The sequence below is a fragment of the Mobula hypostoma genome, chromosome 8 (genome assembly GCF_963921235.1).
Source record: "Mobula hypostoma chromosome 8, sMobHyp1.1, whole genome shotgun sequence".
Taxonomy (NCBI): Eukaryota; Metazoa; Chordata; class Chondrichthyes; order Myliobatiformes; family Myliobatidae; genus Mobula; species Mobula hypostoma.
This window is the reverse complement of record NC_086104.1, coordinates 103416867-103429240: the sequence shown is the minus strand read 5'-3', so window position 1 is coordinate 103429240 and position 12374 is coordinate 103416867. Positions and strand designations below refer to the sequence as shown.

At 45.8% G+C, this 12374-nt stretch overlaps 1 protein-coding gene across 1 annotated transcript; it reads right to left on the bottom strand.

The window, feature by feature from the left end:
• Positions 1-5391: 5391 nt before the first annotated feature.
• On the bottom strand, positions 5392-7417 carry LOC134350805 (gastrula zinc finger protein XlCGF8.2DB-like). The gene is made up of 2 exons (XM_063056507.1): positions 7402-7417; positions 5392-6334 (listed from the first exon to the last, which is right to left on the bottom strand). The coding sequence occupies exon 2, from the start codon at positions 5787-5789 to the stop codon at positions 5496-5498; it is 294 nt and encodes a 97-aa protein (XP_062912577.1). The 5' UTR covers positions 5790-6334; positions 7402-7417; the 3' UTR covers positions 5392-5495.
• Between the last annotated feature and the right edge of the window lie 4957 nt (positions 7418-12374).

Below are 12374 nucleotides of genomic sequence, written 5' to 3'. Positions count from 1 at the left end.
TGGCGTCTGAGGAGAGGGGAAGGTTGTGGTGTTCAGGGAAGGTGGAGTGAAAGTAAGATAGAGTCTCCGAGGAGCCAAGAGCTGGCAGTGGGACCTGAGAGACACGGAATTGCAGAGTGATGGTGGGGGAAGGGGAGACTGGAGGTTCCAACTGTAGCGCATGAAGTCCCCGCCTGGAGGTGCTGTTGGTCAAGCTCCAGTCTGGAGTCGGAGTTGGAAGTTGCAATCGGCACTTTGAAGGTGTCCGAGGTCATAGAAACCCACATTGCTGGCGGTGGAGTCCGGGTTCTGAATCTGCTTGGGATAATTAGAACCACTGAGGTCAGCAACAGGGATCTTGGTCTGGGCTCAGAATTGTTAGAAACGTTGAAGTCTGTAGCAAGGATTGCGGTTGTTGCAACATTGGAGAGACATTTTGCTATCACAAATACTCCTGAAAATACGATTACTTCATTATAATGAGTACACACAAGGACAAGATAGAAAAAAATTCAGCTTAAGTTCTGGGCAGCATTTTAATTGACTTAATAAATATAGGCAAATTCAAAAAACTGCTGTGTGTAGGGGAATTTTGTGTGGCTTTCATGTTCAGCAACCCAAAATCTGTAAGATACATCCCGAAGTATTCAGGAAGCTTTGTCCTGTGTAATTGGCTGCTTCTGCTCAAACTAATTTTTTTAAGAGTAAACAATATGTAGTTTTATTGGTTATTACTACCTGTAAGATTGTATAAAGGTTGGCATTCTGTGTTTGCAAACAAGGTGATAGAAGCTGCACAGATTTCAATTGGTCAATATCCATATAAAATTGACAATTCTGAGCAAAGTTTCAGAGCAGTTCGGTGACAGGTGCTGGACTGTTGCCCTTGGGCACAAGGAAATCAAGTTTAAAGGAAGAATGAGTGCAAGTTGTCAGAGACCAGTTGATCAGTGACGTCACTTCTTCATCCAGAGTGGTGACCATTCGGAACCCGTCTCCACAGGGGCAGCAGCAGGGATGGATTTCAGGGGAAGCTGAGGGAACAGAGAGAGAGAGAAAAGAACATTGCTATGGGGTGATGGGAGGAGATGGAACAGAATCACTGGCAGGGACCAGACGGTAGGAATAGCCTCTCCACTGAACATTGAGTCAGTAATGACATGAGACACAAGAATTAAAATAGAACTGATTCATTTCTGATAGATCCACAATACTCAACTCCGGTCCAGTTAAAGGCTAATGTCATCAGAACAAACCCCTCCCGTGCCCAGTGACCAGGGTTCAGTTCCAGGTGAGATGAACAGCACAATCTGACACCAACAGTCACTCTTCAACTTGCATCTGGATTCACCAAATGTAATAGTTAAAAATTCAACAGAGTTATTTAAACTGTCTCCCCTGTGTGAACTTGATTTGTCAGCAGGTGGGATGACTGAATAAACCTCCTTGCTCACACAGGGCAGGTGTGCTGCTTCCCAGTGTGAACTCACTATTACCTCAACAAGTGAGATAACTCAGTGAATCACTTTCCCACAGTCTGAGCATGTGAATGGCCTCTCCCTGGTGTGAACTCACTGGTGTGTCTGCATGTGGGATAACCTAGGAAATTCCCTCACACATAAAGAGCAGGTAACAGCCTCTCCCCAGTGTGAACTCTCTGATGTGTCAATAGCTCGGGTGACTCAATGAATTCCATCTCACACATGGAGCAGGTGAACAACCTCCCCTGGTGTGAATTTTATGATGTGTGTTCAGGTTGGACAACTGAATGAATTTCCTCCCACAGCCAGAGCAAGTGTACTGTCTCACTGTGTCATGAGCTCCCTGATGTATCTTCAAGCTGGATGACAGAGTTTGTCCCATCCCTTGTACTGGCCTCTCCTCAGTGCGAACTCATTGGTGTTACTGTAGTTGCAAACTGAATTTCATCCCTTCCCACACACCGAGCAGGTTAATGACAGTTTCCCCACTGTGAACTTTCTGGTGTCTGTAGGTTGGATGAACGGCTGAATCCCTTTCCTCACTGAACAGGTGAATTAATTTTCCTAGCTATAAAGTTTCTAATGCATTGTCAGATCAGATAACATATAGACCACCCCCCACCCCCACCCCCACAACACTTCAAGCAGTTGTGTGTCTGATCTCGAGTGAAGATCTGCTGGTGTGTTCTCAGGGCCCTGGATTCAATGGGTTTCAATGAGAAATTAAAACAGAAAATTTCATTCAGACACAGAGCAAATGTCAAGCTGGGATGAGATAAGGCATCTTTTCCAGGTATTGATAACTGATATACTGGTGTTACAAAGAAAATATCTGTTCACTCCTTCAATAGCACAAAGATAATTTACAAGATTTATCTCCAGGTTGGTTAATCCAAATCTCGCCCCTGCACTGAACACATTTCCAGGTTCTCCTTGGTACAACTGGTGTGATACCGATGTTGATGCTATCCAGCATCTGCAATGCCACATTCAAAGATCTATGGCATTCAAGTGCTGGTGGACAAACATTCAGAACAGAATCAATGTGTTGTTGTGTTCGAGACTGCCATACACAGCTCCTTTGATTTTTTTTCTATCCTGTAAACTGTTTACTAAGAACATCAATGGGGGAAGGTCAGCATTTCAGGGTGATCTCCCACATCACCCTGTAACATTGAGACCAACAAGTTAAGAGAACAAATCCTCAACTTCTATCTGGTCATGGTTCAGGTATCTAGACTCAGCATCAAATTGTACCTGTCTGTATCATAATGGCACAATCCTGCTGGTCATCTATTTGATTCAGTTTGTCTCCGTCCATTGCTTTTGCTTAGTAGTTCAGGGTATGTCTCACTGCTCTACTTGGGTAGAGATCTACCCAACCTCCTGGAGACTTTCTTATCACTGTGACCCTGAGGTGATTGATGGTAGTGAAGTCAACAGTGGCATGTCAAGGGTAGGTGATTAGACTTTCTTGTTGGAGGTTGGTAATGTCTGGAACTTCTGTGGTGTGAATGTTACAGGTCATTTGTTACCCAAGACAGAGGTGTTCGTTATCATTATACACGCAGACAGAAGAAACAATGGTCTCACTTAGCAGAAGGATCCAAAATCAGATGACATTCAACAGAGATGATTTGCTAAAGAACCAAGTGACACAAGGAGTTTGTCTTTTTCTCATTCAGCTCTAACTGGCATTTCAACTCACTGGATGTTGGACCCAGTTTTTTTCTTTTAGGCCTCAGTCTCGACTATTCCCATTACCTACCAAGGTATGCTTCCAACATTGGTCATGACCTCAATATTCCACTTCAATTGGTAGAAAATCGCATTATCCATTTATCTGAAAGTTATCTTATAGTTTCTCACTGCCACAGAAACTCGGAACTAACAAGAAAATCTGTAGATGACCTGTCCGGATGAAAGGTCTCAGCCAGAAACGGCAACTTTTTTTCCCTGTCAATCAGATTCCAAATATTGCTACACTGTCATTTTTTGCCACGCCCCCTGTTCTGTTCTCTTACTCCAACCACTGTCCAGAGCCCCAAACACTGCCCTGTGCTGACTCTCTGGTTCTTCACCCTACTCCACTGAACATCCAAATAACAGTTCCCCACTCTGCTTTCAGATTTTAGAACACATTTGCGTATTCTAACAACCCAGCAATGTGAGACACAGCCCTTTGGAAGCAGCGAAATGTTAAATAGATCTGGGAAGGAGCAGGTTATCTACCAATGTCATTCTTCCTCGGCCCAGAGATTTGAGAAGCAAAGAACATGTCAAAGGTAACTGCAGTCTGCCAAAAGTCTTGCAGGAAATTCACCCACAGAGTGGTGACTGTTTGGAATGTATCACAGAGGGAGTGTGAGAGGTGAACAGCAGGGATAGATTTAAAAGGATTGTTGTGGAACAGAAACTCTGACGGGGATCAGCTGGGCTGAGTTGACTCCCTACTGTACACTGAGTGTGTTGTAGATTCACTAGGCACCTGAGACAGTGATTAAAATAGAACTGATTTATTAGTCACAGATCCAGAATATGAAACTCCAGTCCCATTAAAGGTGGACATCAGCAGAAGAAACTCCTCCCATGCCCAGTGACCAGGGTACAGAACTGGGTGTGATGAGCAGCAGCAATAATTACAGAGTTCAACACCGGCAGTCACTTTTGAACTTGCCTCTGAATTCAGCAACTGTGATGGTTAAACATCCAGCAAGCAGCTTATTTAAACCTTTTCCCAGTGTGAACTCGGTAGTGCATCACAAGGTTGGATGACTGAGTGAATCTCTTCCCACATTCAGAGCAGGAGAACAGTTTCTCACCAGTGTGAACGGACTGATGTGTCCGCAGGTTGCATAACTGAGTGAATCCATTCCCACAAATGGAACAGGTGAACGGCTTCTCTCCTGTGTGAACTCGCTGATGTGTCTGCAGATGTGATAACTGAGTGAATCCCTTCCCACAATTTGAGCAGGTGAATGGCCTCTCCCCAGTGTGAACTCGTTGGTGTACCTTCAGTTGAGATGACATTGGAAATCCCTTCCCACAGTCTGAACAGGTGAACTCCATCTCCCCAGTGTGAACTGACTGGTGTCTTCGCAGGTTGGATGACTGAGTGAATCGCTTCCCGCACACAGAACAGGTGAACGGCCTCTCTCCTGTATGAACTCGCTGGTGTGTCTGTAGGTGGGATGAGTGAGTGAATCCCTTCCCACAGTTTGAGCAGGTGAATGGCTTCTCTCCTGTGTGAACTCGCTGATGTTCCTTTAGTTGAAAAGACCGTGGAAATCCCTTCCCACAGTCTGAGCAGGTGAACGGCATCTCCCCAGAGTGAACTGACTGGTGTGCCAGTAGATTTGATGACTGAGTAAATCCCTTTCCACAGTCTGAGCAGGTGAATGGTTTCTCCCCAGTGTGAACTCGCTGATGTACCTTCAGTTGAGATGACTCAGTGAATCCCTTCCCACAATCTGAGCAGGTGAACGGTTTCTCCCCAGTGTGAACTAGTTGATGGGTCTGTCGGTTGGATGACTGAGTGAATCCTTTCCCACATTCTGAGCAAGTGAACGGTCTCTCTCTCGTGTGAACTCGCTGATATACCTTCAGTTGAGATGACTGAGTGAATCCCTTCCCACAATGTGAGCAGGTGAATGGTTTCTCCCCAGTGTGAACTCGCTGGTGTGCCTGTAGGTTAGATGAGTGAGTGAATCCCTTCCCACATTCTGAGCAGGTGAATGGCCTCTCTGCAGAGTGAACTGACTGGTGTGCCAGTAGCTGAGATGACTGAGTGAATCCCTTCCCACAGACTGAGCAGGTAAATGGTCTCTCACCAGTGTGAACTCGCTGATGTGTCTGTAAGTTAGATGAGTGGGTGAATCCCTTCCCACAATCTGAGCAGGTGAATGGCCTCTCCCCAGTGTGAACTCGTTGATGTACTTTCAGTTCAGATGACTGAGTGAATCCTTTCCCACAGTCTGGGCAGGTGAATGGCCTCTCCCTTGTGTGCACTTGCTGATGTACCTTCAACTGAAATGATCATGGAAATCCTTTCCCACAGTCTGAACAGATGAATGGCTTCTCCCCAGTGTGAACTGACTGGTGTGCCAGTAGGTCAGATGACTGAATGAATCGCATTCCACAGATTGTGCAGGTGAACGGACGCTTCTCAGTGTGAATTGATTGGCGTCTCCGTAGATTGGACGATTGAGTGAATCCTTTCCCACACACAGAACAGGTGAACAGCTTCTCTCCGGTGTGAACTCGTTGATTTACCTTCAGTTGAAATGACTGAGGAAATCCCTTCCCACAGACTGAACAGGTGAACGGCATCTCCCCAGTGTGAACTGACTGGTGTGTCAGTAGGTCAGATGACTTGAGTGAATCCCCACACACAGTCTGAGCAGGTGAATGGTTTCTCCCCAGTGTGAACTCACTGGTGTGTATGCAATCTGAATGAGTGAGTGAATCTCGTTCCACAGCCTGAGCAGATGAATGGCCTCTTCCCACTGCGAACTCACTGGTGTGTATGCGCGTCAGCTGAGTGAGTGAATCTCTTCCCAGACTGATATCAATACTCCAGAGATCAGACGTAGTGAATCCCTCGCACAATCAATGCAGTTGAAGAGCTTCTCTCTAATGAACAAATGCTGGTGTGTTCTCTGCACCCGGTTCCAGTGGATTTCACTGAGTTACAACAAAAAATATCATTTCAGACACAAAGTATGTTTCCAGCTGGGATGAGGTATATCTTCAAGGATCAACAACGAATGTTATAAAGGAAATATCTGGTCACTCCTTAAATATCTGGACAGAGGGAGCAAAACCGATGTGTTGTGTTTGAGATTCCTGTACATAAAATTTTTGCCGTTTCTAACCTGTAAAAAGATTCACAAAATACATCAATGGAAGGAGGACAGCATTTCAGATGAGATCATTTCAGTGTCTATGCTGAGCTCCCACATCAGTGTTACAGTGAGGTTCAACACAAGTTAGAGGAACAACTCATCTTCTAACTGGGCACGGATCAGGAATCTGCACTGACCAGCAAATTCTCTGACTGTAACAGAATGGGCCATTTCTGCCTGTCTTCACTCTGTGACTCGGCTCAGTTTGTCTCTCTCCATTAGAATTATTTCAAGTTATATCCCATAGCACCACAAAGAGCACAGGATATTATATGGATGATCTCGGAGACTTTCTAATTACTTTGACTCCACCCCCAGGTCGTGAACTCATCGCTAGCAATGCCAATGGATATGAAGGGGAGGGAGCAGCCTTTCTCACTGGACTGTGGCAGTTTAGTGATGTGAAATCTATACACTGTAGGTCACTTGTTACTCAGGACTAAGCTGTTTGACATCATTATGTACCCAGAAAGAACGGTATAAAACATATTCTCATGGGTACAAAGGTCCAGGACAAGAGGAGGGAGAACAAAGGTAATTTTCTCAAGAACTAAAGCCCATGGAAGGAACTTGTTCCTAACTGGTTGACTGTAAGATAATCTCGAACGAAGCGTCTAACTCGAAACTATATTTTTGTGCCGTTCCTATTCCTCGGATTTAGATACCTGGAGCTGGAGCTCGAAATACTGAAAGATCTATCTACACCCATTTCCTCTGCATGTGCTCCCAAACACACCTTACAAACTTGAAAGGAGGCGCCGGAAGTATTATGCATGGCTGCCTGTATACCCAGAAACCCCCACGAACAAGAAACCCATCACGGTCCCAACGATGCGCATGCGCCACAGAAATGGCGCCAGCACCTTTGCCCATCTCCAAAAATCACTCCCCGGGGTCGTGAGACGGATCACGGGGTTGAGTGATGGAAATCACCGGGACCAATCTCACTGTGTATCGGGAGCTCACAGCAATTGTTCCTCAGTCAGAGTGCGGACACCGGGGCGAATGAAATCGCCCACCCACAGCCCCACTCCTACCTGCAGTCGATCCTCCAGGGTCTTTTGTCCACTGAGCGTATGCGTGATGTTTGTGCGTTACGGCGACCCTTACACCTGCGCATTCAATCGCTGGGTCATCGACGGCACATTCTGAAATGCAGAGACTTCTGGGTAAGCACAGTGCCATTTAACTCGCTTCAAGTACTGGTCCACGTAACATGCATGTTTCAATAATAGTCAATATTTTTTATGTAGAAAACTCAGCAAGCTCCCGTAAACAATATACTCAATATCAACGAACATTCCCTGTGTCAAATGTCAATGTATAACCCACTAACATATGCAGATATAAAACCCAAGCGATTCTGCTGATGTTGGAAATATAGAATAAGACACAAAGTGCTGGAGGAACTCAGCAGGTCAGGCAGTATTTTAGCAGAGGAATAAGCAGTCCAAGTATGATGAAGTGTTTTGTCGACTGTTTATTCTTCTCCATATATGTCATTTGACCCGCTGAGTTCCAACAGCATTTTGCAGAAGTAAACAACGTTTTCCGGTCAATTGGTTTTCACATAATTGCTGATCCGTCATTTGTAGCCACATCCTCCTGGTCTGACTCCCTGCTCCTCCTCCTCCTCCTCCTCCTCCTCCTCCCAGTAAACTCTAGCCACCACTACTTTCAGGAGCCCCAAAGTTCTCAAAGATCTACTGAACATTCTGCTGTTACACTTTAGAAGAGGGTGGTGTATTGCAGTAACCGAGCTGTGTGAGGCACAATTGGACTGCGTCCAAGCAGTGAGCGGGAGCTCGAGAGGAAGCGGTGATTTCACTCAGATACGCGGCTGAAGATTTTTTTTCAAAGCAGGGGCAAGCGGACTGGCCATTGTCAGAGTGGTTTTAGCTCATCGGGCTTGGGCGAGGTAAGTATCAGATAAGTTTCTATTTCTTCTTATTATTCTTCATTCCCCGTCTGTTAGGGCACATTTAGTGCAGTAAAAATGGCTCTGGGAGCCGTATGTGTAAGATGTGGGAAGTCTGAGAGACCAGCCGCCTCCCGGATAACCACATCTGCACCAGGTACACCGAGTTGCAGATCCTCAGCGCACGTGTTAAAGAACTGGAGCTGCAGCACACTGAAGACTGAGGAAGTGATAGACAGGAGTTACAGAGAGAAGGTCATCCATGGGTTGAACCAGCAGGTGACTGTCAGGAGAAGGAAAAGAAATTGGCAGCCAGTGCAGAGTACCCCTGTGGCCGTCCCTCTCAAGAATATGTTTTGCACTTTGAATACTGTTGTGTGGGGAGCTACAGTGACCGGGTCTCTCCCACTGAGACTGGTACTGTGGCTCAGAAGAGAAGAGAGGTGACAGAAGATTCCTTAGTTAAATAAAAAGAGACAAAATTCTGTGGACGCAATAGAGACATCCAAATGATATGTTGCCCCAAGGTGACAGGGTTAGGGATGTATCTGATGGGGTCACCAGCATTCCAAAGGGGAAGGGTGAGCAGCAAAAAGTCTTAGTACATATTGGCACCAATCACATAGGCAGGAAAGGTAAAGAGGTCCAGAAGAGAGATTTTAGGGAGCTAGATAGAAAGATGAAAAGCAGGACCTTCAGGGTAGTAATCTCTGAATTACTGACTGTGCCATATGCTAGTGAGGTTAAGAATAGGATAATTTGGCAGATGAATGCGGGACTGAGAAAGTGGTGCAGAGGACAGATGTTCAGATCTCTGGATCATTGGAATACTTCTGGGGAAGCTATGACCTGTAGAAAAGGGATGGGTTACACCTGAACCTGAGGGGAACCAATAACCATGAGGGCAGGTTGGCAACAGCTGGTCAGGGGTGGCGGCTGGTTTAAACTAATTTGGCATGGGGGTGGGAACTGGAGTGATAAGGCTGAGGATGGGGTAGTTGGTTCACAAACAGAGGCTGCTGGCAAGGAGAGGCTGATGATGGGGTAAAATTGCTGACAATGGGATGAGTTGCAATGTAAAGGGGCGACAAAATCAATAAGGGTGATGGATAGAGGACTGAAGGTGTTATATTTGAATGCACGCAGTACTGTATATGGAATAAGGCATTTGAACTTGTAGCACCGTTAGAGATTGGCATGTATGTTGTTTTTCACATCACTGAGTTGTGGCTGAAAGAAGATCATAGCTGGGAGCTTTATGCTTTCATATACACATTGTATCAAAAGAACAGACAGGTTGACAGAGGGAGTAGTGTGGCTCTGTTGGTAAAACATGAAATCACATCCTTAGAAAGAGGAAACATAGGATCAGAAGGTGTAACATCATTGTGGGTAGAGCTTAGAAACTTCAAGGATAAAAAGACAAACAACAGAAGATCTGCAGATGCTGGCAATCCAAAGCAACAGTCACAAAATGCTGGAGGAACTCAGCAGATCAGGCAGCATCTATGGAAAAGGGTACAGTCGACGTTTTGGACTGAGTCCCTTCAGCAGGTCTGGAGAAAGAAGATGAAGAGTAGAGTTAAAAGGCTGGGGGGGGGGAGGGAGAAACAGACCCTTCCCGACCCCCCCCCATCTATTACTTCTACTCCTCATCTTATTTTTCTCCAGTCCTGCTGAAGTGTCTTGGCCTGAAAAGTCGACAGTTTATTATTTTCCAAAGATGCTACCTGGTTTGCTGAGTTCCTCCTGCACTTTGTGTGTGTTGCTTTGGATTTCCAGCATCCGCAGATTTTCTCTTGTTCAAGGTATTGAAATACATGTTTGGTGGGGCAGGAACAAGCAGAAACAATGGGTCAACCTGGACAAGCAGCTTTATGGATCTTGGGTAGGAGGTAGAAACAGGAGGTACAGAGTGAGGGAACTATGAGGTCAGTGGCAGTGGATAGTAGATAAGGTTGGTGATGGTGTGGGATACGATGGCCTGGTGCTCCTTAGTGGGGTCCTGTTCAAGGGGTAAGTAAGAGGAGGTGTCTGAGAGTTGCCGCTTGGCCTCAGCAAGGTGAAGGTCAGTCTGCCAGACCACTACAGCACCCCCCTTATCTGTGGGTTTAACGGTGAGGTTAGGATTAGTGTGGAGAAAGCAATGAGCAGCACATTCAGAAGGAATGAGGCTAGAATTGGAGAGAGGAGTGTTAAGGTCGAGATGGTTGATGTCCCATCAGCAGTGAGCAATAAAAAAATCCTGAGCGGGTAGAAGACCAGAGCAGGATGTTTAGGAAGAGGAGAAGGGTTGAACGTGGGAGAAGGGGTCATCAGTGCATGCCAGAGAGTCATTGCCAAAGAAGTAGATGGAGAATTAGTGAAAATGAGATGATCAGGGCCAAGGAACTTGAAATTATTGAAACAATCAAGAGTGCGTGAAGTGTCACGGATCTTTATTTCACCCATTCCCCCTCTCCTCGTTTCACCTATCACACACCACCTTCCTCCTCTCCCTCCACCTTCTTACTCTGATTTCTCATCTTTCTTTCTGGTGCTGATCAAGGGTAAAAAGGCCCTGATGGGAGTTATATACTGTTCTCTGAACAGTAGCAAAGATGTGGTGTACAATATGCAGGTAGATTGGGAAAATCATGTTGGTGCTGAGTTTCAAAAGGGAGATTTTGTAGAATGCCTGTGAGATAAATTCTTAGAGCAGCTCACAGTAGAGCCCACTGGGGGATAAGTTGTTTTGGATTGGGAGTTGTGCAATGAACTGGAATTGATCAGAGAGCTTAAGGTAAAGGAACCCCAAGGAGCCAGTGAACAAAATTTGATAGAATTCACATGCAGTTTGAGAAGGAGAAGCTAAAGGCGGATGTATCAGTCTAACAGTGGATTGAAGGGTGCTACAGAGGCATAAGAGAGGAGCTGACCAAAATAGATTGGAAGGAAACACTAGTAGGGATGATGTCGACTGAGCAGGAATGGCTGGAGTTTCTTGGAGGAATTCAAAAGGAGCAGGGTAGATATATGCCAAAGAAGAAGAAGTATTCTAAAGGCAGGATGATCCAACCGTGGTTGATGAGAGAAGTCAAAGCCAAGGGGAGGACATATAATAGAGCAAAAATTAGTGAGAAGTTAGAGGATTATGAATTTTTTCAAAATCAACATAAGGCAACTAAAAAAGCCATAAATAAGAGAAAGATGGAATAGGAAAGTAAGCTAGCCAATAATATTGAAGAGGATACCAAAAGTTTCTTCTGATAAATAAAGTGTAAAAGGGAGGTGAGAGTAGATATCGAACTGCTGTCAAACAATGCTGGAAATGGCAGAAGAAATGAATAAGTATATTGCAGCATTCTTCACTTTGGAAGACACGAGCAGTATGCTGTAATTTCAAGAGTGTCAGGAGTCAGAAGTGAGTGAAGTTGCCATTAGTAGGGAGAATGTGCTTGGGAAACTGAATGGACTGGAAGTTACCTGGACCAAATGGTCTCCACCCCAGGGTTCTGAAAGAGATTTCTGAAGAGATTGTGGAGGGATTAATGATGATCTTGGAAGAATCAATGGATTCTGGGATGGTTCTGGAGAAATAGGAAATTGCAAATATCACTCCACTCTTCAAGAAAGGAGGGAGGTGTGTGTGTGTGTGGTCGACCACGGGTACTACGCCTCTGGTAGTCACTGGCAGTGGCCTCTCCAGGGCGCAAGCCAGGGCAGAGTTGATATGGAGATCCGTCTATTGCCCATGCAGTGGGACCCCCCGCTCCATGCTGATGACAGGTCCAAAGGAACGACGAAAGTCGATACAGTTTGGTGCCAGCAGCATCGCAGGAGTTGCTGTGTCGGTGCTGGGTACAGTAGTCAGCCGCCTTCGGGACTCCGACTCCGGATTTTTCCTCGGGGTTTACTCCCAAAGCCTTTCCTGTGAGTGGGTATAGCCGCAAGGCAGCGGAGGTTTGAAATCAGAGTTTTCCTCTCCTAGATGAGCTACCATCCATGGTTAACGTGCCCCATCTGCCCGAAGCAACTGGTTTTAAGGTGCCAGAGGCCCGCCTTTGCCCCTTCTCCTGTCAGTGAGAACAGCTCCGCCAGGCATAAGAGCTG